Below are 23,712 nucleotides of genomic sequence, written 5' to 3'. Positions count from 1 at the left end.
AAAGAGATAATTGAATCTCAACAATTGGCCCAATATACTGGTGAATTTCGCCATTTGGAAGCCTGCTCTAAGAAGAAGGCTCAGTTAGCAGATCTAATGGGGTATAAGACACAGGGGGCTCTGATCCATTCACGTTTTCAAAGTATTGTTCAGATGGATGCACCGTCCAAATACTTTTTCAGTATGGAAAGAAAGAACTGGCAGAAATTTTTTATTTACGCACTGCACTCCGAAGATGGAGTGTTGCTGACAGATCCTGCTGATATTTGAAGGAGAGCAGTTCTTTTTTACCAAAAGCTTTTTAGAAGTGAGATTAAGTCAGGATGTTGTGTGGAAAGCATTTTCTTTGACAATTTACCTAAAGTCTCAGAGGAGGCTAATGAGGTTCTTGCAGGAGTGCTTTATAAGGCCTTGCAGAGCATGCAGTCTGGGAGGGCACCAGGAGTGGATGGCCTAACAGGTGACTTCTATAAGGATTTTTGGTTGGTTGGAGCTGGGATCTGCTGGAGGCACTTAATGACAGCTTGTCAGAGGGCAGGTTGCCGTTGAGTTGCCGAAGATCAGAAATTACTCTTATTCCAAAAAAGGGGGACCTTACTGATATAAGAACTGGTGCCCTGTCTCACTTCTTTGTAGTGACTACAAACTGCTTTCTAAGGCCTTAGCTAATAGATTGGCTGGAGTGTTGGATCAGGTCATCCATCCGGACCAGACATACTGTGTCCCCGGCAGATCTATCTTTGACAATGTCTCTGTAATTTGTTATCTTTCCCATGTCCCTAAATTGTTAAATTTAGATTTTGGCTTGTTATCTTTGGATCAGGAGAAGGCTTTCGACCGAGTTGAGCATTCTTATTTGTGTAACACTTTAACAGCTTTTGGTTTTCGCAATACATTTGAAGACATGATCAGAGAACTCTATAGTGATGTTGAGAGTGCACTGAAATTAAATGGTGGCTTATGTGCTCCTTTTCAGGTTCTCAGAGGTATCAGACAAGGTTGTTCCTTGTCTGGAATGTTGTACTCCTTGGCTATTGAGCCTTTACTTCAACAAATAAGAAATAATGTATGTGGTTTGTGTTTGCCAAGCTGCAATAATATTTTTTTTGTCAGCTTATGCTGATTATATTATAGTAATGATCAGTAGACAAAGCGATGTGCAGACTTTGTTTAACATAGTTGAAGAATTTAAAGTGCTGTCTTCTGCTAAGGTGAATTGGAAAAAAAGTGATGCTTTACTGTTAGGACAATGGTATGATGGAAAACCTTGCCTTCCTGATGGGTTGTGTTGGGGTAGGGGAGGTATAAAATATTTAGTTTAATTGGGAGATGATAGTGTTTTACAGAAAAATTGGGAGGGGGTGCTGGAAAAAGTCAAAGGGCGACTGGATTAATGGAAATGGTTATTACCGAATATGTCCTATAGAGGGCGAACTCTCATTGTCAGCAATTTAGTGGCATCCTCTCTTTGGCATAGACTGGCTTATGTAGACCCCTCACCACTTTTCTTAGCTGAAGTTCAAGCTGCTCTTGTGAATTTCTTTTGGGACAAGCTACATTGGGTCCCACAGAGTGTTTTATACCTCCCCAAAGAAGAAGGTGGGCAAGGTTTAATTCACTTACAAAGTAGAATTGCTGCTTTTTGATTAAGGTTCTTACAAAGATTCTTGGATGGTTCAAGAAATTGCAGCTAGCGTGCTGTTAGCTGCACAATTCTGCATACCCTTGGAGGTTTTGGACTGGACAAATCTCTCTTTTTAATGGATCCAACTAAACTGGATTTATCAGAATTGCCTGTTTTTTATTGAAATCTTTTCAAAGTGTGGAGTCTTTTCCGTGTACTTACAGTAAGACTGAGAACTCATATTTTCTCCACTGGCTATTACAGAAGCCTCTGATTCTCGGGGCCCGTCTGGACATTACCACACACTGTAATTTACCAGGGTTCAGTACCTCACTTCGGGAATCCAAGGTTTTTACTTTGGGACATTTATTGACTCTGACTGGGCCTCATTTTAAACATGTGGAGACAGCATCCAAGCATTTGGGGTTCAGATCTGTTCGCTTGTTTACTCAGTTTTTGATCAAACTAAAATCATGTTTCACAGTTGAAGAGGATCACCTGTTGAAAGATTTTTTTTTTACAGGGGGTAGAACTCCTGATATTGAGGACCCTTTTCCCTGTTTAGTCATTCAACCCATTCTTGATGAGTGTACAAGTTTTTTGTTAAAACCGTGTGAATCTCTGTTGCTGGATTTCTTGTCAAGTGAAGGAAAAATGCTATATAGATCCTGTTGTTGGGCCTCATGTATTCAGATAGAAGACAAAGGCAGGCCTAACACAGTCGTAAAAACCAAACTCAAGCCCCCACATTCCAAGTCGTAAATTATACTGATAAAAATCACGCCAAAATCAAACAAAGGGAGTACAAAACAGACTTCAAATTCCATGAAGCCTTGCTCACTAAAGGATCGAACTCTCAACTCCTATTGGATAAGGCACACAACAGAGCGCACCTCAAACCATGACAACATCAGGAGTTGAAATGCCTCTGAAATGCTTCCGGGATTTGCTCCCATCAACTTTGTTCACCGGGTATAGACGCAGCTCATCGCTGCTTTCAGGTGCAACCTCGTGGCACAAGGAAGTAACGTCCAACTTTAAATTGTGGCCATACAATCTCCATCTCGCTGGACGAGTTGAGATTACTCTGTATTCAACCGAACACTCTAACGGATCCGACGGAGACCGCCGAGCAATCTGCATCTTCATCTGTTTGCCTACAGAAGTGAAGATTTCTCTTCCATCTTCAATCAAGTCAACATTTCTGAGTACTCCACCAGCCCACCAAGAATCAACAGCCGTACCGCCCGCCGACAGAGCGAGGAAACGGCCTCCCGTCATCACCCGAGCCTCAAGGAACCGGGTCAGAGTTAAAGGATGGAGGAAAACACATTCTACCCATGTCCTCATGCGATTCAAGTAAGAGGTTTACGTCTGGGCAGAGATAGAATATTACAGTGTGTTATTCTTGTGTTTCAAGGTTTTTGCTTGTACAGTTTAGGGACCACCATGTCCGCTCATTATTAATACTCAGTGTATTAATTGTCACGAATTGGTTTTGCTGTATTGTGGTCCAACCATATTAGACTGTTGTGCATTTTCGCCATCGCGGGTGAAACCGGCAAACTGAGTTATCCATTAAAGAGTCAAAGAACACGGGACTTTTACGAGCCGTCCACCGCGTCTCTGAGCGATGAACTAACAGCTGCTTTTTCTCCCACGATCGCGAAATTGGCTTTAGGGCCGTCACTTCTCTCTCTCTCTCGTACTAACCACACACACACACACACACACACACACACACACACACACACCTTATGTGTTATAGGATTATTTTTATTTCCATATCTAATCATATCACTGTTTAGTTTGTAGTTGTAAGTCGAACGTTTATTGACTGCATTGTATTAATTATTAATTGATATTACTGCATAAATAAACCTTTGTTTATATTACAAAGAGAAGTGTTTTGGTTTGTTTTGCATACATCTGTGTCATGCTGATGGGATGTCAGTGCTCGGATTCAAACCTTCATTCATTGTTTTTTTTCCCGAAAATCGATATTCTTCGGATGTCGATTTTCCTAAGAAAACAATCTAATATTGAGACTGTTTTACTATCTGGTTATTAGTCCCTGATTCCAGGGTGGTGCCTCGTCAATATTAATCCTTATTAATATTCTATTGATTTTTGATAATTGATAATTATCTTTGATGATTGTTGAATTTGAATGATCAATAAGCTAGTGTTAATTTTAATTAATGTTTCATCGATGTTAACAATTAATGATTATCTTTGATAATTGTTGATTTAAAGGATTAGAAAAGCTAACATTGATTCTCATCAATGTTCTATTGATTTTAATAATTAATAATTATCTTTGATAATTATTAATTATTGCTAATAAACAAACTTGCTCCTAAACATAGCACACTACATTTACTGGAGCCCCACATGAGGCTTTAATGAGTTAGATTCAATTAATTAATTTAAATATTAATTAATAACTAAAGAATTAATTATTAATTATTTCTGATAGTAACACTGATCTAAACAACCAGTAAAGCCCTACACTGTGTTTTGGTTTTCGACAAGAAGGAGTTTGATAGATAAATTGATACATCATGGCGTCCTGTTCTTAAACTGAGCAATGATGTTAAACCTGAATGGAGATCCTTATATAAGCCACCATTAGCTAAGAGGTGGGTGATATTCAATGGAGAATTCTCCATGGAGCTTTTGCTGTTAATTCCTTTATTTCGGTGTTGAATCCAGAAGTCAGTCCTGATTGCCTTTTCTGTTTTCAAAAAGAAACTGTTTTTCATGCATTTATGTCTTGTTTCAGACTAGAACCTTTATTTATGAAGCTAAGAGAATTGTTTTGTAGGTTTAACGAAAATATTTGTATTGAGACTTTCATTTTGGGTTTTAAATATCTTCAGAAAAACCATTTTGTTTGTCAATTGTTGAATTTCTTTTTATGGCAAGCTAAATTGGCCATGTATATTAGCCAGAAAAACAAGATCGAACAAAGGTCTAGTGATGATCTTAATGTGTGTTTTTTAACTTTGGTTAAATCTGGAGTGATGATTGATTTTCGGTTTTATAAAACCATGAATGATCTATCCACTTTTGAATTAATATGTTGCAGTCAAGGCGCTTTGTGTGCATTATGTGAAGGTGATTTTGTTTTTTCTTTATGTGTGCACCTGTTTTTGGGCAGCGTGCTGCCGCTTTGTTTGGAGGAAGCATGGTAACCACAGGTGTGGGGAGTATGAGTCTCCTCACTTGGCGCCATGCAGTTAAAGTGGCGTCTGCGGCAAGTGTTGAGGAATGTTGCATGAAGAAGTTGTGGGGCACGAGTGCATTTTAGCAGCCTCTAGAATGAACAATGCCATTGTTATGATTCACAGTTGTTTGCCTTGTGTTTTGCCCCTGTCATCTGTTCCCCCTGGACTACACTTCCCATAATTCCCTGCCCTGATCACTTCCAGCTGTTCCCTATTGTTCTCACCTGTGTTTCATTTATCTCATTTGTTCCTGTATATATATTGCCCTGATGTCTATGTAGCCTTTGTCAGTTGTTATATGTATATGTGTTTTCTCCAGTTCCTGTTCCGGGTTATATCTTGTTTGTAGACTTTTGTTTCCAGTCTTACCCTGTTCCAGCGTTTATCCTGTTTTTTTTTATTTTATATTTTTTATTTTGTTTTATTTGTTTATCATTAAAAAATTTTGCTGCACCTAGATCCCGCTCTCCTGACATCCTCCATTTCGTTACAGCCATGGTGATTTTCCTAAAAAGCACTGATAAAGTAAATGAATTAGTTGAGCATGGAATCAATATTGGCAGTGAATTTGTTTCTGTTCTTCCTCTCTCTTTACCATCAAAGAGAGTTACTTCATCAAACGTTCCACCTTTTGTTAGTGATGAAATATTAATGGAAAACTGGTATCCCCAATAAAAAAAAATTCCAATTAGTAGTGAATCCCCTTTGTTGAAACACATTGTTTCTTTTAGGCGTTTCGCATATATGGTAGTTCAAGATGATGAAGATGATGCCGAGTTAGACCTGGCACTAAATTTTTGGATTGACGGTTTTGAGTATGTAATTTTTGTCACAACAGCGAAAACAAAGTGTTTCAGTTGCAGGAAAATAGGACATTTAATTCGTAATTGTCCCGATAAATTGAAAGCAAAGGAAGTTACTAGGGAGAGTGACATTAATGCCATTCCCGGAATGAGTAATGCAGCTGAGCCCGACCTGTTGGAGTCGGGATCGACGGAGGTGAGACCGGCTGAAACGGAGACGGTCACCGGGAAGGAGCCCCCCGGCAAGTGTCCGGACGCTGCTGTTTTCACTGAGGTTGGTTCAGCCTCGATGCATCAAGTGCACTCAGGTACGGCTCATATTGAAACAACTGTTAATGATGACAAAGAGGATTCTGTGAATGGGGTACAGTTTTCTGAATGTGAAGTTTCAGAGAATTTTTCTTTGCCGGTGTTGCGAAGTGGATGTGAGTTGGATTATGTTGATACAGAGACAGAGCAAAATATGTTCAAAATGCAGCAGAAAAGGAAAAAGAGTGATGCATTTCATAATGCAAAACTTCCCCAAAAAGTTGATTTGCAAGCTATTGAGGATCAGGGAACAAAGTGATAGCGGGTCGTCTGTGACGCTTTCTCCGTGTGATTTTTCTAGCCGAAGCTATGATGTTGATGACATCAAGTTGTTTCTCAGATCAGCTAAAAATAAGAGAGGTGTATGTGTACAGGAATAGTTCCTGATCTCAAGCAGTTCGTTGAAAAAACAAGAAGCCTAATGGCAGAGGGTGGTCTCACTAATAAAGAAGTGTACCATTTGAAGAAAATTGTGAGGAATTTAGACAAGGATTTGAACAATGATGTTTAAAAAAAGGATAGGATTTCTAATGGTCTGTTGTGTGTTTGTGGGCTGTATTTATTTCTGTTTTTTTTTTTTTTTTTTAGCCATGAGTGAAGTTCGCCTGGCTTCTTTGTATGTGAATGGTGCCAGAGGTATTAGAAAAAGAGCTAGCTTGAATGAAGTAATTAAACAGAAGAACCTTGATGTTATTTTTTTGCAAGAAACACACAGCGATGGAAAAAATGCTGCTGATTGGGCGATTGAGTTTGTTGGTATCTGTTTTGAGTCATCATACTTCAAAAAGTGGTGGAGTTGCCATTTTGTTTAGAAAACGTTTTAGTCCTATTTCGTATGATACTGATTAAATTGTCAAAGGTAGACTTTTAAAAGTGAGAGCTTGTTTTGAAAATAATGTGTTTGTTTTTATTTGTGTTTATGCTCCAACTGCTGCAGTTGAAAGAATGTGTTTTTTAGATACACTGTTCTACTTTACAAAATTGTTCTTAAGAAGAGTATTTATTTTTGTGTGGTGATTTTAATTGTACTGAACATATATTGGATAGAAATCACATTGAACCTCATTTACCTTCTCGTAAACGTCTAATTCATACAATTAAGAAATATGAATTATGTGATATGGAGACAATAAAATGGAAATGAAAGACAATATACATGGGTTCATACACGTGATAGTGTAATATCTTTAGTCAGATTGGATAGGTTTTATTGTTTTAAACATCATCTTAATGCAGTGGCAGATTTAAGCATGGGCGACATGGGCAGTTGCCCAGGGTGGCATCTTGCGAGGGGGCAGCACCCACACAGATTTGGGGGCGTGTTGAAGCGGGTTTCGCCCGGGGCGCCATTCAAGCTAGAACCACTACTGTCTTAATGTTTTTAATAGTTGTTCAATTACCCTGATATGTTTCACAGATCATGGTATGGTGCAATGCAGTTTTATTTAAAATTCTATTAAACCAAGAAGTGCTTACTGGCATTTTAACATTACTGGCTAAGTGACAAGTTTTTTTGGGAGAATCATAGAAAAACAAAGCCTGTGTTTCAATCAATACGACAGTGGTGGGACTTTGACAAAGTTCAAATAAGACAGTTCTGTCAACAGTACACTCGCAACATAACAAGAGAGTTAACCTGATCTTTGGAAAATTTAGAAACTGATATGAATAAATGTCTACAGTTAGCTGAATCTACTGGAGATCAACACTATTTGGAAGCCGTTTCAAGGAAAAAGGCTCAGTTAACTGATCTGTTGGGGTATAAAACACAGGAGGCACTGGTCCGGTCGAATGGATGCACCGTCGAAATACTACTTCAGTCTGGAGAAAAAGAACAGTCAAAAGCGCTTTTCATGCTTTGCATTCTGAAGATGGGGGGTTGTTGTCAGACCCTGTTGATATTCGTAGGAGAGCAGTTAATTTTTATCAAAATCTTTACAGAAGTGAGCTTAAGTCGGGGTATAATGAAGAAAATGTCGTCTTTGATTCTTTACGCCAGTTGTCTGAGGAGGGCAATGCAGATCTCTCAGGTATTCTGAGCTTGGGAGAGTTGTATAAGGCCGTCCAAAGCATGGAGTCTGGGAGAGCCCCAGGAGTTGATGGTCTCCCAGTTGACTTCTATAAATTCTTCTGGATGGAGGTGGGAGTGGATTTGTTACAGGTACTGAATGACAGCTTGTCTGAAGGCAGGATGCCATTGACATGCCATAGAGCAATAATCACTTTCAAACCAAAAAAAAAAGGAGATCTTACTGACATAAAGAGCTGGCACCCCATCTTACTTCTCTGTAGTAATGTTGGGCCTCATGTATTCAGATAGAAGACAAAGGCAGGCCTAACACAGTCGTAAAACCTAACTCAGGCCCCCACATACCAAGTCATAAATTACACTGATAAAAATAGCGCCAAAATCAAACAAACGGAGTCCAAAACAGACTACAAATCCCATGAAGCCTTGCTCACTAAAGGATCGAACTCTCAACCCCTATTGGATGAGGCACACAACAAAACGCACCTCAAACATGACATCATCAGGAGTAGAAATACCTCTGAAATGCTTCCGGGATTTGCTTCCAGCAACTTTGCTCACCGTGTGTAGATGCAGCTCATCGCTGCTCTCAGGTGCAGCCTCGTGGCACAAGGAAGTAACGTCTGACTTGAAACTGTGGCCATACAATCTCCATCTCGCTGGACGAGTTGAGATTACTCTGTGTTCCACCGAACACTCTAACAGATCTGAAGGAGACCGGCGAGCAATCCGCATCTTCATTCGTTTGCCTGCAGAAGTGAAGAGATAAAAGATTTCTTTTCCATCTTCAATCAAGTCAATGTCACTGATATCTCCCGCCGAGAATCAGCAGCCATACCGCCCGCCGACAGAGCTAGAAAACGGCCTCCCGTCATCACCCAAGCCTCGAGGAACCGAGTCTGAGTTAAAGGACGGCTGAACACACATTCTGCATCCTCATGCGATTCAAGTAAGAGGTTTACAGCTGGGCAGAGATAGAATATTATAGTGTGTTATTCTTGTGTACCAAGGTTATTGCTTGTACAGTTTACGGACAGCCATGTCTGCTCATTATTAATACTCAGGGTATTAATTATTATGAATTTGATTTGCTGTATTGTGGTCCAACCACACTGGACTGTTGTGCATTTCCGTCTCTGAGTGATAAACTAACAGCTGCTTCCTCTCCCACGATCACGAAACCGGCTTTGGGACTGTCACTTTTTTTTGCTCTGATTTGTCCCTAAGCTATCGTACAAGCGGATACACGTGGTAACTGGTAGACACCATTGACTGGTTTCTCTCCACCCACATTCGCGGCCATATTCTCTGGCCGGAAGTCTCGCGTGACATATTCTCCACGAGAGTCACGTCCGCCATTTTGTGCGTGTCCCTTCTTACACACACACTCGCTCTCTCACAAACACACACACCCTTATTTGTTATAGGATTATTTTAGTTTCCATAACTAATCATTATACTTATATTACAAAGCGAAGTGTATTGGTTTGTTTTGCATACACCTGTGTCATGCTGACGGGATGTCAGTGCTCGGATTCAAGCCTTCATTCATTGTTTTTTTCCCCGAAAATCAATATTCTTCGGATGTCGATTTTCCTAAGAAAACAATCTAATATTGAGACTGTTATACTATCTGGTTATTAGTCCCTGATTCCAGGGTGGTGCCCCATTAATGTTAATCCTTATTAAAATTCTATTGATTTTTTTTTATTATTGATAATTATCTTTGATGATTGTTGAATTTGAATGATCAATAAGATAGTGTTAATTTTAATTAATGTGTCATCGATGTTAACAATTGATGATTAACTTTGATAATAGTTGATTTAAAGGATTAGAAAAGCTAACATTGATTCTCATCAATGTTCTATTGATTTTAATCATTAATAATTACCTTTGATAATTATTAATTATTGCTGATAACCAAATCTGCTCCTAAACGTAGCACACTACATTTACTGGAGCCCCATATGAGGTTTTAATGAGTTAGATACAATTAATTAATTTACATTTTAATTAATAACTAAAGAAATAATTACCAATTATTTCTGATAGTAACACTGTAAAGCCCTACAGTGATTATAAACTGTTCTCCACGGCTTTAGCTAATAGACTGGCTGGAGTATTGGACCAAGTCATCCATCTGGGCCAGACCTATTGTGTTCCTGATAAGTCTATTTTTGACAATATCTCATTAATTCGGGATGTTTTAGAAGTTTCAAAACTGCTAAATTTAGATTTGAGCACTCTTTTTTTTGTGGAGAACTCTGATCTTATCAATAAACTCTTGATGAAAACCGAAAGCTGTCAAAGTACTCTATTGTGAAGTTGAGAGTGTACTAAAAATAAATGGTGGCATATGCGCTCCTTTCCAGGTTCAAAGGTGTATAAGACAAGGGTGTTCCTTGTCTGGAATATTATATTCCTTGGCTATCGAACCATTATTACAACAAATAAGACTCAGTGTATGTGGTTTATGTTTACATAATTGCAAAAATAACATTCGCTTGTCAGCCTATGCTGATGACGTTATAGTTCTAATCAGTGGCCAAAATGATGTGCAGATCATGCTTAAATTAATTGAAGATTTTATGTTTCTGTCTTCTGCCAAAGTTAATTGGACAAAATGTGAAACGTTGCTGGTGGGACGGTGTTCTGGTGTTTTTTTTTTAGTTTTTGTTTGAGTTTTTTTAAGTGATGATTTGACTCTACAGAAAATTTGGGAAGGGGTTATTGAAAATATAAAGGGTCGTCTTGAAAAATAGAGATGGTTGACACCAAACCTGTCTTACAGAGGGTGCACTCTTGTTGTAGACAATTTGTTTGCATCCTCCTTATGGCACAGGCTAGCCTGTGTGGATCCTCCACTACACCTTTTAGCTAGAATTCAAGCTGTTCTTGTGAACTTTTTCTGGGACAAACTGCACTGGATTCCACAGAGTGTTTTATACTTACCCAAGGAAGAAGGAGGGCAAGGACTGACTGAAAGCTCATACTCTCTTCATTGGTTGTTAGAGGAACACTTGATACTTGGAGCCGTCTGGACATTACTAACAGTTGCAACTCACATGGATTTAGTACTTTACTCCAAAAATCCAGGATCATCACCTTGGGTCAGATGTTGACTTTGGCTGGCTCAAATTTGGAGAATGAAGCATTTGGGAATCAGATCTGTTCATTTGGTTTCTCTTTTTTTGGTTAATTTGAAATCGGCTCTCACAGCTGAAGAGAACCAAATGCTGAAGGACTATTACTCAAGGGTAAGCACTCCCAATGCTCAAGACTGTTTTCCTTGTTTAACACTTCTATCTAATCTAGACGGGTGTACAGGTCATTATTTTTTTATTTATTTTTTTTATTGGGAATCTGTGTGGTTGGACTTAATGTCAGTTAAAGGTAATATTTTGTATGGAGCCTGTGTTATGGTTTTTAACAAAAACAAGTTTTGACAAAGTTTGACACACCATGGCGCTCTTTTTTGAGCTGAGTGAGAATGTAAAACCTGAATGGAGATCTTTGTATAAGCCACCATTATCTAAGAGGGTAGGGGATAGACAGTGGAGAATCCTTCATGGTATCATTACTGTTAACTCTTTTATTTCTGTTTTAAATCCAGAAGTTAGCTCTGAATGTCCTTTATGTTCCAAAAGGGAAACTGTGTTTCATGCTTTTATGCAATGTTTTAGATTAGAACCATTATTTATGCTCTTATAAGGACTTTTCAGCTGCTTTAATGAATTTTTTTCTGTAAAGACTTATTTTGGGTTTTAAATATAATCAAAACAAGCGTTTTGCTTGTCAAATGTTGAACTTTATTTTGGGACAAGCCAAACTGGCAACTTATATCAGTAGAAAAAACTAAATTGAGCAAAAGCCTTGTCAAAGCATCACTGTTTGTTTTTCAACTTTGGTGAAATCAAGAGTGTTGATTTGATTTCAAGTTTTATAAAACCATGAAAATTTGTCTACCTTTGAGATGATTTGGTGTAGTCATGGAGCACTGTGTACTTGTTTATGAAAGTGATTTGATATTTTCATTGTAATTTTATTTTATTTATTTCACTTGTATTTAATATAATTTTAAAAAAGGGTTACTTGTAATGTTTTTTCCTGTTTTTGTTCTTTGATTTTGTGTGAAGAGTTATTGTAAATAAAGTTTTTAAAAAAAAATTAAAAGTCTTTCTCTCTCTCTCTCTCTCTCTCTCTCTCTCTCTCTCTCTCACACGCACAAATTAATAAATAAAAAAATTAAGAATTCATTGTTTTATTGTTTGATAGTGCTGCTTCAGTATTGTTTCACTGTAATCTTGACAACATTTCAATACAAATATTTTGAATGGCATTGTGTATTGCACTATAATTTAAATATCAAAATAGTATTTAAAAAATATCAAAATATTCTTTTACAAATGTCAATATCAACTATTAATACAATGTGTTTACATTTTTAAAATAGTCAGAATGTAATAAAAGATAAACAACCAATTTAATTGTAACTATAATTTAATATGAATCTGCATTTATGACTAGATGTGCATTCTATGAATAATGTTGAGTTTCTTAACTTGTGTGTGTGTGTGTGTGTGTTAGTGTTTGTATGAGCAGCTGCAGTATCTGTCAGTGTATCAGTGCAGTCTGACTGACAGAGGTTTTTGTATGACTCTTTATCACTGTGTGAACACATCTTTACTGTTGATGTAGTGATAACTCTGACAGTAATAATGTCCTGCATCTTCAGTCTGGACTCCACTGATGGTCAGAGTGAAATCACTATTTGTATTAGCAGGTCAGTTTTGACCCAGTGGAATTTAAGCTTATAAATCATTAATAACCTGATGGTTATTGTAAGTCATTTAATAACTTCTTAACTATACATACATGTAAATAGATGTATATTTTTGGCATGTTAATTGACAAATATAAATGTTTTTTTTTTTTTTTAAATATGACATTTATTTTAGAACTTATAAAATGTAGAAATTCTTTGACATAAAAATACACATTAACTACAGATAAACTAGTGTGATACATGTGAAGACATATTTATCAACACATAATATTTTATTTGGATATAACAATATATAAAAGTTATATGAACATCTCATTTGAGAATTACTAGGAAGTTTGTTTAAATTACTACTAACTCATTACTGATCAAAACAACACGGTTGTCAAAATGTATGAACCCAGCATATTCTTTTTCTAACACAACAACATTAAAAAAACATCAAAACAACTAATACAACCCAACTATTCAACATCAATACTATTTTACTTTGTCTCTCTCTGCTGGTGTTGTTTGAGATGTTCAAGCCACTAATGAGCTTCAATATGAGGGTTAATTAGTGGAGGCAGATGGTACAGGTTACTGAGAGACTTCAGTTTGTGTCTTTCCATGGAGAGAGGAAGAAGTGTTTGACTGTGAAGTGAATTGTAGTTCTTTGATATTGAGTGAAATTGTGCTGTGTGACTGAGTGTATTGAAGGAAAGTGTGTGATTGTGTGTTAAAAAGAAGAAGAATAGAAAGAAAGAGGGAGGGAGACTCTTCTTTATTCTGTTGGATGTGTTTTTCCATTTTCAGAAGTGAAGAGTTGAGTGTCTTGAAGAAGAATTGTCTCTCTATTAGAGTTAGTTTTGATATCTGTGCTCTTGACTCTCCTCAAGTGTTGTATTAAAAACGCTCCTGAAAAATCACTTTATCAACACACACACTCGATCAAACAAAAGACTCCAGCACTAGATGAATCTATTTGAATACCTGAACAACATGTATGTGACATCACCTCTCACTTTATATGAGCCTGTCCAATTGAGGGGGTGAAACAAGTCAAATGTTTAAAGTTATGAATTACATTAAAATATGACATCAGTGAAAACAAATGTTTTATGTTTGTATGATGCTGTATTCACATGGATAGGGGTCAGTAAAGTTTAAGACTAGTGTCATATCAGCCAGTAAAACATAAACCAAAAATTACTATATTTATAATAAAATGTGACGTCCAGTTTCATATGTAGTGTTGAGTGTGAAATATCAAAATCAAAAACTTTGTGTCCATGTCAATTTATAATGTAACATTCAGAGAAACTGTTTCTGTATCAGTAGTTCCTCTTTCACTGAAGGAGGTTTTTGTACGACTCTTTATCACTGTGTGAACACTGGACCACTGTGATGACTCTGACAGTAATAATGTCCTGCATCTTCAGTCTGGACTCCACTGATGGTCAGAGTGAAATCACTATTAGATCCACTGCCACTGAATCTAGATGGAGTTCCAGTGTAGCGGCTTGTTGCATCATATATGAGGAGTTTAGGAGCTTCTCCAGGTTTCTGTAAGTACCAGTGCAGGTTGTTACCATTATGCACTCCACTGCTGGTTTTACAGTTTATTTTAACTTGTTGTCCTGGTTGAGCTGCTGTTGTTGAGGGATTCTGAGTGACTGTGATCTGTCCATTACACTCTGAAACACATAATAAAATAAAGAGAACTTTTCAATATTATTTCACAAAAGCTTTTTGACCCTTGAAATAATAATAATAATAAAAAAAAAAACTTTTACATTTGTGAAATGCACTGAAATAGATTCTCACCAGCAATGAAAAGCAGTAGAGAGCAGATAATGAGAGCGTGTGCTGTCATCTTTACTGTGAATGAGTGAGAACTGAAGGAACAGTGATGTTGGTTTGACAGTCCTGACTAACAGACAGTCTGATATTGTGCTTTAATCAGAGGGGTGGGACACACATTCAAAACTGTTTCCTCTCACCAGAAAATGTGACCGTTACAGGAGAACAGCAGAAATAAGAAACAATTACATGTCAAATTACATTCATACATTTCAATCTTTATCTTTTAGTTATTAATTCCAATTGCTTGAAATTCGAATGATTTTTGCTCATTGTGGATATCTCATGAGCATTCAGTAGATCAAACTAAATCAAATGAGTTATAGAGTGGAGTTATTACATTCTAATAAACATGTTGTATATCATTTGGAATGTAATATGTATCTTTTTATTGTATTTTTTAAACAGTAGTTGATCACAATATGAAATGAATCATGTTTGAATGTGTGTTGTGTAAAGATGTGTTTGTGATCATGTGTTTAAAGTGCAGTTAGTGAAGCGCTCAGAGGTTTTTGTACAGCTGTTCTATTAGTTTGTATCACTGTGGGTCACTTTCGGCAGCGGCACCAGACTGGATGTTGGCAGTAAGTAAATCATCAAATCATCATTTAAATGTTATATGTGTTTTTATAATGTGGAATGTGTCAGTTTTATGTTGAATTGACACACATATGAGTTCAGTGATTTGTTTCACTTTTAACAAAAAAAAAATTCGGTCAAAAATATCGTTCTGTTTCCAACTCGTCACTAAACAAGAAAATGTTGCCTTTTATAATTTCATGATTTTTATTTATATTTCTTTATTTATTAATAATATCTGATTAGACAGATTGAATAATTTGGAAGTTTTTCAAGAAATGAAGGTGAACTTTAAAGACACTTAATTTACACTTTGTCAGCACATGTGAATTCGTTGCTCGTACAGAAGTGAGATGTTATTCAGATTTTGTAGCTGTTAAATGGCTCTGTGTTTAAATTACTAACATTATCAAGAGTTCATAAAAATGCTCCTTCAATATGAAATGTTTCTTAATGTAATATGTAAGATATAAAGTTTTACTGTAGGAATTCTTTCACCAAATTAACTGTTAAAAGTTCATCATTGTACAGAATTTTCTTTTCTATTCTCTTGAGGTTGGGCAATGTCTTTTCATAGTTATTTCTTAATGTAGAAAGAGAAATTTATGAAGGAAAAATATTCTTCAACTTCTGTGTAAGTCTAACTGCAATCATATAAAGATATGTGAACTTTATTAATAATTTCATCAAACTGTCAAACTGACATCATTTTGGTAATTCAGAGTCTTTGGGGAAAAAATTTTCTTTATATGAGCGAACAGATCAACATCATGAAAAAACTTGCAGATTAATGTTGAAAGTTTTCAATTATATCTTTAAAGATCTTGTAAAAAAAAAATATAAAAAAATATAATTTACTAATGTCATTTCTTTTGTATCAACCTGGAGAAAGAAATCTTTTCTTCTTTTGAAGTTGTCTATTGTGTATTTGTCAGGCATCACTCGTCCTAAAGTGAGCGTCCTGCCGCCCTCCAGTGAAGAGATTTCCACAAAGAACACAGCAACACTGATGTGTGTGGCCAACAAGGGCTTCCCCTCAGACTGGAGCCTGAGCTGGAAGGTGGACGGGAGCAGCAGGTCTGAGAAGAGCAGTGCTGGGGTCCTGGAGAAGGACGGTCTGTACAGCTGGAGCAGCAGTCTGACTCTCTCTCAGGAGGAGTGGATGAAGGCGGTCACAGTGAGCTGTGAGGCCAAACAGAAAGACCAGCTGTCAGTCACTGGAGAAGTGAGGAGAGATCAGTGTTCTGAGTAGATCCTCTGGATTCTCTTCTGCTCTTCTCACTCATGTCTCACATGGAGACTAACAGTGGCCTTCTATTCACACAAGTATATCTGTGCTTTTGTCTTTCAGTGCTCATTCTCTCTTGTCAAAATTCAATAAACAAATAAAATATTCAGTTATTTTAAGTTTCCTGTCTTTCTTGTTTGAAAATTTGATTGATTTATATTATTTGGGTCATTTGTTAGTTCAGTTAGTTCACATTTTTTTAAATAAACTTCACTCAATGAACCATGAAAACACCTGCAGAGACATTATGAAACAAGACTGTGCAGTCAAATTAGGAAAGTCGAACATATGGTGTTCTCAGTACATGTAACCATTTATGAACAGATTTTGAAATATAAACATACAGGATCCAGCATGATTGAGAATGTTTCAAAGATTATTTTGTGTCCTTTAATGAAAACAAGTAAATCTGATGTTTCGCACAAAGGAGTTAACATGTTTTTTTTTAAGTGTTCATGGTATTACGATGGTGAACATCTGCTGATGGAGCTGCTCTATTCTGAGAGGAACACAAGCACTCCAACCTGATGATGCAAATATTTGAACTCTTTCTTGTGTGAAATGAGACAGTTGAGTTTGACTAATGTAGAGATGAGCTTTGTTCATATTCCTCAGTTTACACTGAGTCTGATCTCAGCAGTCATGCTGACCTTATGAATGTTTCAATCAACTATTCAAAACTCAATATTAGAGTTGGGATGCTCGAGTCCGAGTCTCGAGTCCAGTTTTAATGGACTTGGACTTGTCACGGTCTCGGATGCATTTTTACTCGGACTCGAGCCTTTGGGACTCAAGACTTTTTTTCCGAGTCCAACCGAGTCTATGGTATTTGATTTGTGATGCAATGAACAAAATAAATAAATCTAAATAATGAAACAGAAATAAATGGACACTCTGTCTGCGAGCAGTCGTATCACCCCTGATGTCGTAGACGTAGCCAGAGTTTGTTTCACCGTGTTGAGCAAACACGCCTGCAGATCGGCACACTCAGTCAACCAATATGCTTGAATGTTACTACGGAGACTGCTGTATAACATTGATTACCGAGGTGGCTGGCATGACGAACACATAAAGACAGGTATGTATCCAATGTACTAGAAACTAAACAAGGCAGTTTTACAACTGGTAAAATCGCACATGGTGTTTGTGCAGCCAAGATAGTGCTCGCATCGCGGTTTTGTCGTGCTTAAGAACTTCATTAAGTCAAGTTACCCACATCATATCTCTTACAGTTTACTAAAACAACATATCAAAATAAAAATTCATCAATCAGAACGTTCATTTCAGACGCGATTGGATATTTGCTAACCAATTATTTTTCCGTTTCTGATACACAAGCATCCCTGGAGAAACAATAATTTGCACTGCATATTTATTTTCCTGCTAAACGTAAATATATGTATATATATTTAAATTTAACTTTTGCAATTAAACTTTGTGAAAATACTGCTTAATATTGCACCCCTGGTAGTTTTTGATGCTTTTTTTTTTAAATTATTTTTATTTTTATTTTTTTATTTTTTTGCCTTTTACTGCTGTCCATTGTGCGGATGTCAAATAAGTTAAATTTATATTTATAAGTAGGAAAACAATTTCACTCTACACAGAAGAGCACATAATAGTACACACACAAAAAATAAATAAATAAATAAATAATAAAATAAAAACAACTATTAATTATTTTTTAGGCTATGTATGGTAATACAAGATAACGTGTTAACGTGAACATTACTACTCATATTAGCTACAATGATTAACAGTTTATTGCACATTATGAATTAGTTTATTAATTATAATAATAATAAAGTATTAACAATTTTCATAGTAGCCTAATAAAAGGAACATTAATGACACCTATTAATTTAAATACATATTTAACATGAAGTTACTATACTATTGTTCTTAGCAGTGTACTCTACACCATGCCAGCAAGAAACTTACCCCGATATACATATTGTAAGTTTATGTGGGACTATAATTACAACAGTGCCAATTTCAATGAAAAAAAAAAATAATAATTCTTACACATTTTACATGAACTGTATATAAATGTATATTAATTTTAGAGATTCGGTGCATGCATTTTTCATAAATTCACAGTATGCCCACGTCTTCAGAGACTACTACACCACTGCTTCTTGAGTAAATTCACACTAAAATAACATATCTAAAGGTGACATTTCTTATTTCCTATAATTGTGTGTAATTGTTATTAATATGTAATTAATAAAATAGTTAACAATTGTTTTACTACAGTAATATTGTAGTAGTAACCATGGTTAATTGTGTGGTAACTATGGTTTAACTAAATACCATGGTTAAACTATAGTTACTGTAGTGAAATGGTTAATTTTTGTAAGGGTAAACAAAACAGAAGTCTAATAATTTTCAGTTTAGGCAAAAAAATAAAAAAAAAATAAAAAAAATAATGACTTGAATTATGACTAAAAATATTATTTTAAATTACCCATTTTATCCCAAGTAATCGCAAAAAAAAAAAAAAAATAATAGAAGGATCGATGTTGGTATCGGTATCGACGATATTGGACTTGAAATTATTGGTATCGGATCGAAAAGAAAATAAGTGGTATCACCCATCCCTATCTGTGACAGCAGAGCGCACCTTCGTGTAAACGTCCGCTCTCGTAAAAGTCCCAGTCAATAATCTCTCAATAAATTATGCATTAATTAAAATGAAACCCAGTAATGTAAGGACAGGAACGGCACCCATTGTAAAGTAAAAGTAAAAAAAAAAAAAAATAATTAGAAATTTACTTGAGTGAGAGTAAGAAGTACCCACTTTTAAACCTACTCTAAAAGTATATATATATATATATTTTTTTTTAAAGTTACTCAAGTAAATGTAACGGAGTAAATGTAGCATGTTACTACCCACCTCTGGTTCTCAGTGATGAAGTGTTAAACTCACAGCACTATAAACACTCTCAGAACACTGAATCATGTGCTGATTATGTAAAGTGACTCATTCTGGATTTAAATATCTAGCTGAACAATTCAAACCACACTTTATCATTTTCTGTTCTTTTTATTCTAATAATGTCACAAGATATTTGTGGTTGCAAACAAACACACACATAATATTATCTGTGGATTCAGCGGTCTTATTGATGACCTGTTATAGTGGATTTTTCTTTAACAGCTTTTGTATTAGCAGGTCAGTTTTGACCCAGTGGAATTCAATCTTATAAACCATTCATAACCTGATGGTTTTCATCTTAAACAATATTTTAAGTCATTTAATAACTTAATAAATGTTCATACATGTTAACTGAAAATTTAGAAATTCTTTGACATTTCAAAATATACATTAACTACAGTCAAACTAGTTTGATACATATGAAGACATTTATCAACATTTATGTGAGATTTTATTTGAATATAACGATATATAAAAGTTATATGAACATCTCATTTGAGAATTAATAGGAAATTAATTTAAATTACTACTAACTCATTACTGATCAAAACAACACGGTAGTCAAAATGTATGAACCCGGCATGTTCTTTTTCTAACACAACAACATTAAAAAAACATCAAAACAACTAATACACCCCAACTATTCAACATCAATACTATTTTACTTTGTCTCTCTCTGCTGGTGTTGTTTGAGATGTTCAAGCCACTAATGAGCTTCATTATGAGGGTTAATTAGTGGAGGCAGATGGTACAGGTTACTGAGAGACTTCAGTTTGTGTCTTTCCATGGAGAGAGGAAGAAGTGTTTGACTGTGAAGTGAATTGTAGTTCTTTGATATTGAGTGAAATTGTGCTGTGTGACTGAGTGTATTGAAGGAAAGTGTGTGATTGTGTGTTAAAAAGAAGAAGAATAGAAAGAAAGAGGGAGGGAGACTCTTCTTTATTCTGTTGGATGTGTTTTTCCATTTTCAGAAGTGAGGAGTTGAGTGTCTTGAAGAAGAATTGTCTCTCTATTAGAGTTAGTTTTGATATCTGTGCTCTTGACTCTCCTCAAGTCTTGTCTTAAAAACACTCCTGAAAAATCACTTTATCAACACACACACTCGATCAAACAAGAGACTCCAGCACTAGATGAATCTATTTGAATACCTGAACAACATGTATGTGACATCACCTCTCACTTTATATGAGCCTGTCCAATTGAGGGGGTGAAACAAGTCAAATGTTTAAAGTTATGAATTACATTAAAATATGACATCTGTGAAACAAATGTTTTATGTTTGCATGATGCTGTATTCACATGGATAGGGGTCAGTAAAGTTTAAGACTAGTTTCATATCAGCCAGTAAAACATAAACCAAAAATTACTGAATTTACCTTTACAATAAAATGTGTCGTCCAGTTTCATATGTAGTGTTGAGTGTGAAATATCAAAATCAAAAACTTTGTGTCCATGTCAATTTATAATGTAACATTCAGAGAAACTGTTTCTGTATCAGTAGTTCCTCTTTCACTGAAGGAGGTTTTTGTATGACTCTTTATCACTGTGTGAACACATCTTTACTGTTGATGTAGTGATAACTCTGACAGTAATAATGTCCTGCATCTTCAGTCTGGACTCCACTGATGGTCAAAGTGAAATCACTATTAGATCCACTGCCACTGAATCTAGATGGAGTTCCAGTGTGGCGGCTTGTTGCAGCATATATGAGGAGTTTAGGAGCTTCTCCAGGTTTCTGTAAGTACCAGCTCAAGCAGTGTCCCACACTACTGTGATAGTAGACATTACTGCTGGTTTTACAGTTTATTTTAACTTCTTGTCCTGGTTGAGCTGCTGTTATTGAGGGACTCTGAGTGACTGTGATCTGTCCATTACACTCTGAAACACATAATAAAATAAACAGAACTTTCCAATATTATTTCAAAAGAGTTTTTGACACTTAATAATAATAAAGTGTAATATAATAATAAAAAAAAAACTTTATACAATTCAATTTAGTTTATATTTGTGAAATGCACTGAAATAGATTCTCACCAGTAATGAAAAGCAGTAGAGAGCAGATAATGAGAGCGTGTGCTGTCATCTTTACTGTGAATGAGTGAGAACTGAAGGAACAGTGATGTTGGTTTGACAGTCCTGACTAACAGACAGTCTGATATTGTGCTTTAATCAGAGGGGTGGGACACACATTCAAAACTGTTTCCTCTCACCAGAAAATGTGACCGTTACAGGAGAACAGCAGAAATAAGAAACAGTTACATGTCAAATTACATTCATACATTTCAATCTTTATCTTTTAGTTATTAATTCCAATTGCTTGAAATTCGAATGATTTTTGCTCATTGTGGATATCTCATGAGCATTCAGTAGATCAAACTAAATCAAATGAGTTATAGAGTGGAGTTATTACATTCTAATAAACATGTTGTATATCATTTGGAATGTAATATGTATCTTTTTATTGTATTTTTTAAACAGTAGTTGATCACAATATGAAATGAATCATGTTTGAATGTGTGTTGTGTAAAGATGTGTTTGTGATCATGTGTTTAAAGTGCAGTTAGTGAAGCGCTCAGAGGTTTTTGTACAGCTGTTCTATTAGTTTGTATCACTGTGGGTCACTTTCGGTAGCGGCACCAGACTGGATGTTGGCAGTAAGTAAATCATCAAATCATCATTTTAATGTTATATGTGTTTTTATAATGTGGAATGTGTCAGTTTTATGTTGAATTGACACACATTTGAGTTCAGTGATTTGTCTCACTTTTTTAAAATTTCATGATTTTTATTTATATTTCTATCTTTATTAATAATATCTGATTAGACAGATTGAATTATTTGGCTGTTTTTCAAGAAATGAAGGTGAACTTTAAAGACACTTAATTTACACTTTGTCAGCACATGTGAATTCGTTGCTCGTACAGAAGTGAGATGTTATTCAGTTTTTGTAGCTGTTAAATGGCTCTGTGTTTAAATTACTAACATTATCAAGAGTTCATAAAAATGCTCCTTCAATATGAAATGTTTCTTAATGTAATATGTAAGATATAAAGTTTTACTGTAGGAATTCTTTCACCAAATTAACTGTTAAAAGTTCATCATTGTACAGAATTTTCTTTTCTATTCTCTTGAGGTTGGGCAATGTCTTTTCATAGTTATTTCTTAATGTAGAAAGAGAAATTTATGAAGTCAAAATATTCTTCAACTTTTGTGTAATTCTTTATTTTAAAGATATGTGAACTTTATTAATAATTTCATCAGACCGTCAAACTGACATCATTTTGGCAATTCAGATTCTTTGGGGGGAAAAATGTTCTTAATATGAGCGAACAGATCAACATGAAGAAAAAAACTTGCAGATTAATGTTGAAAGTTTTCAATTATATCTTTAAAGATCTTATAAAAAAAATGTAAAAATATATAATTGATTAATGTAATTTATTTAGTTTCAACCTGGAGAAAAAAATCTTTTCTTCTTTTGAAGTTGTCTATTGTGTATTTGTCAGGCATCACTCGTCCTAAAGTGAGCATCCTGCCGCCCTCCAGTGAAGAGATTTCCACAAAGAACACAGCAACACTGATGTGTGTGGCCAACAAGGGCTTCCCCTCAGACTGGAGCCTGAGCTGGAAGGTGGACGGGAGCAGCAGGTCTGAGAAGAGCAGTGCTGGGGTCCTGGAGAAGGACGGTCTGTACAGCTGGAGCAGCAGTCTGACTCTCTCTCAGGAGGAGTGGATGAAGGCGGTCACAGTGAGCTGTGAGGCCAAACAGAAAGACCAGCTGTCAGTCACTGGAGAAGTGAGGAGAGATCAGTGTTTTGAGTAGATCCTCTGGATTCTCTTCTGCTCTTCTCACTCATGTCTCACATGGAGACTAACAGTGGCCTTCTATTCATACAAGTATATGTGTGCTTTTGTCTTTCAGTGCTCATTCTCTCTTGTCAAAATTCAATAAACAAATAAAAGATTCAATTATTTTAAGTTTCCTGTCTTTGTTATTTGAATAGTTCATTAATTTATATTATTTGTGTCATTTGTTTGTTCAGTTAGCTCACATTTTATAAATAAAGTTCACTCAATGAACCATGAAAACACCTGCAGAGACATTTTGAAACAAGACTGTGTAATCAAATTAGGAAACTCAAACATATAGTACATATAAACTCAGCATAAAAAGCAACATCCTCTCACTTTCAACTGCTTTTATTTTCAGCAAACTTAACATTTGTAAATATTTGTATGAACATAAAAAGATTCAACAACTGAGACATAGACTGAACAAGTTTC

General features: G+C 35.7%; 4 gene segments (V, D, J or C); 1 reads left to right on the top strand and 3 right to left on the bottom strand.

The window, feature by feature from the left end:
* LOC127431741 (Ig kappa-b4 chain C region-like) overlaps window positions 1-12,764 on the bottom strand; it is a 59,632-nt gene extending 46,868 nt beyond the window's left edge. Inside the window, exon 1 of the C gene segment in view lies at window positions 12,672-12,764.
* LOC127431727 (Ig kappa chain V-III region MOPC 63-like) overlaps window positions 1-23,712 on the bottom strand; it is a 58,233-nt gene that overhangs the window by 23,461 nt on the left and 11,060 nt on the right.
* LOC127431739 (immunoglobulin kappa variable 3-15-like) lies at window positions 14,109-14,734 on the bottom strand. The segment is given in 2 exon segments: window positions 14,109-14,457; window positions 14,588-14,734. Coding segments are annotated over 2 exon segments (366 nt in total).
* LOC127431734 (Ig kappa-b4 chain C region-like) lies at window positions 15,043-16,603 on the top strand. The segment is given in 3 exon segments: window positions 15,043-15,087; window positions 15,171-15,207; window positions 16,138-16,603. Coding segments are annotated over 3 exon segments (384 nt in total).

Source organism: Myxocyprinus asiaticus, chromosome 41, assembly GCF_019703515.2.
Source record: "Myxocyprinus asiaticus isolate MX2 ecotype Aquarium Trade chromosome 41, UBuf_Myxa_2, whole genome shotgun sequence".
Taxonomy (NCBI): domain Eukaryota; kingdom Metazoa; phylum Chordata; class Actinopteri; order Cypriniformes; family Catostomidae; genus Myxocyprinus; species Myxocyprinus asiaticus.
Note: the sequence above shows the minus strand (reverse complement) of the source record. Positions and strands in the feature narration are given on the sequence as shown.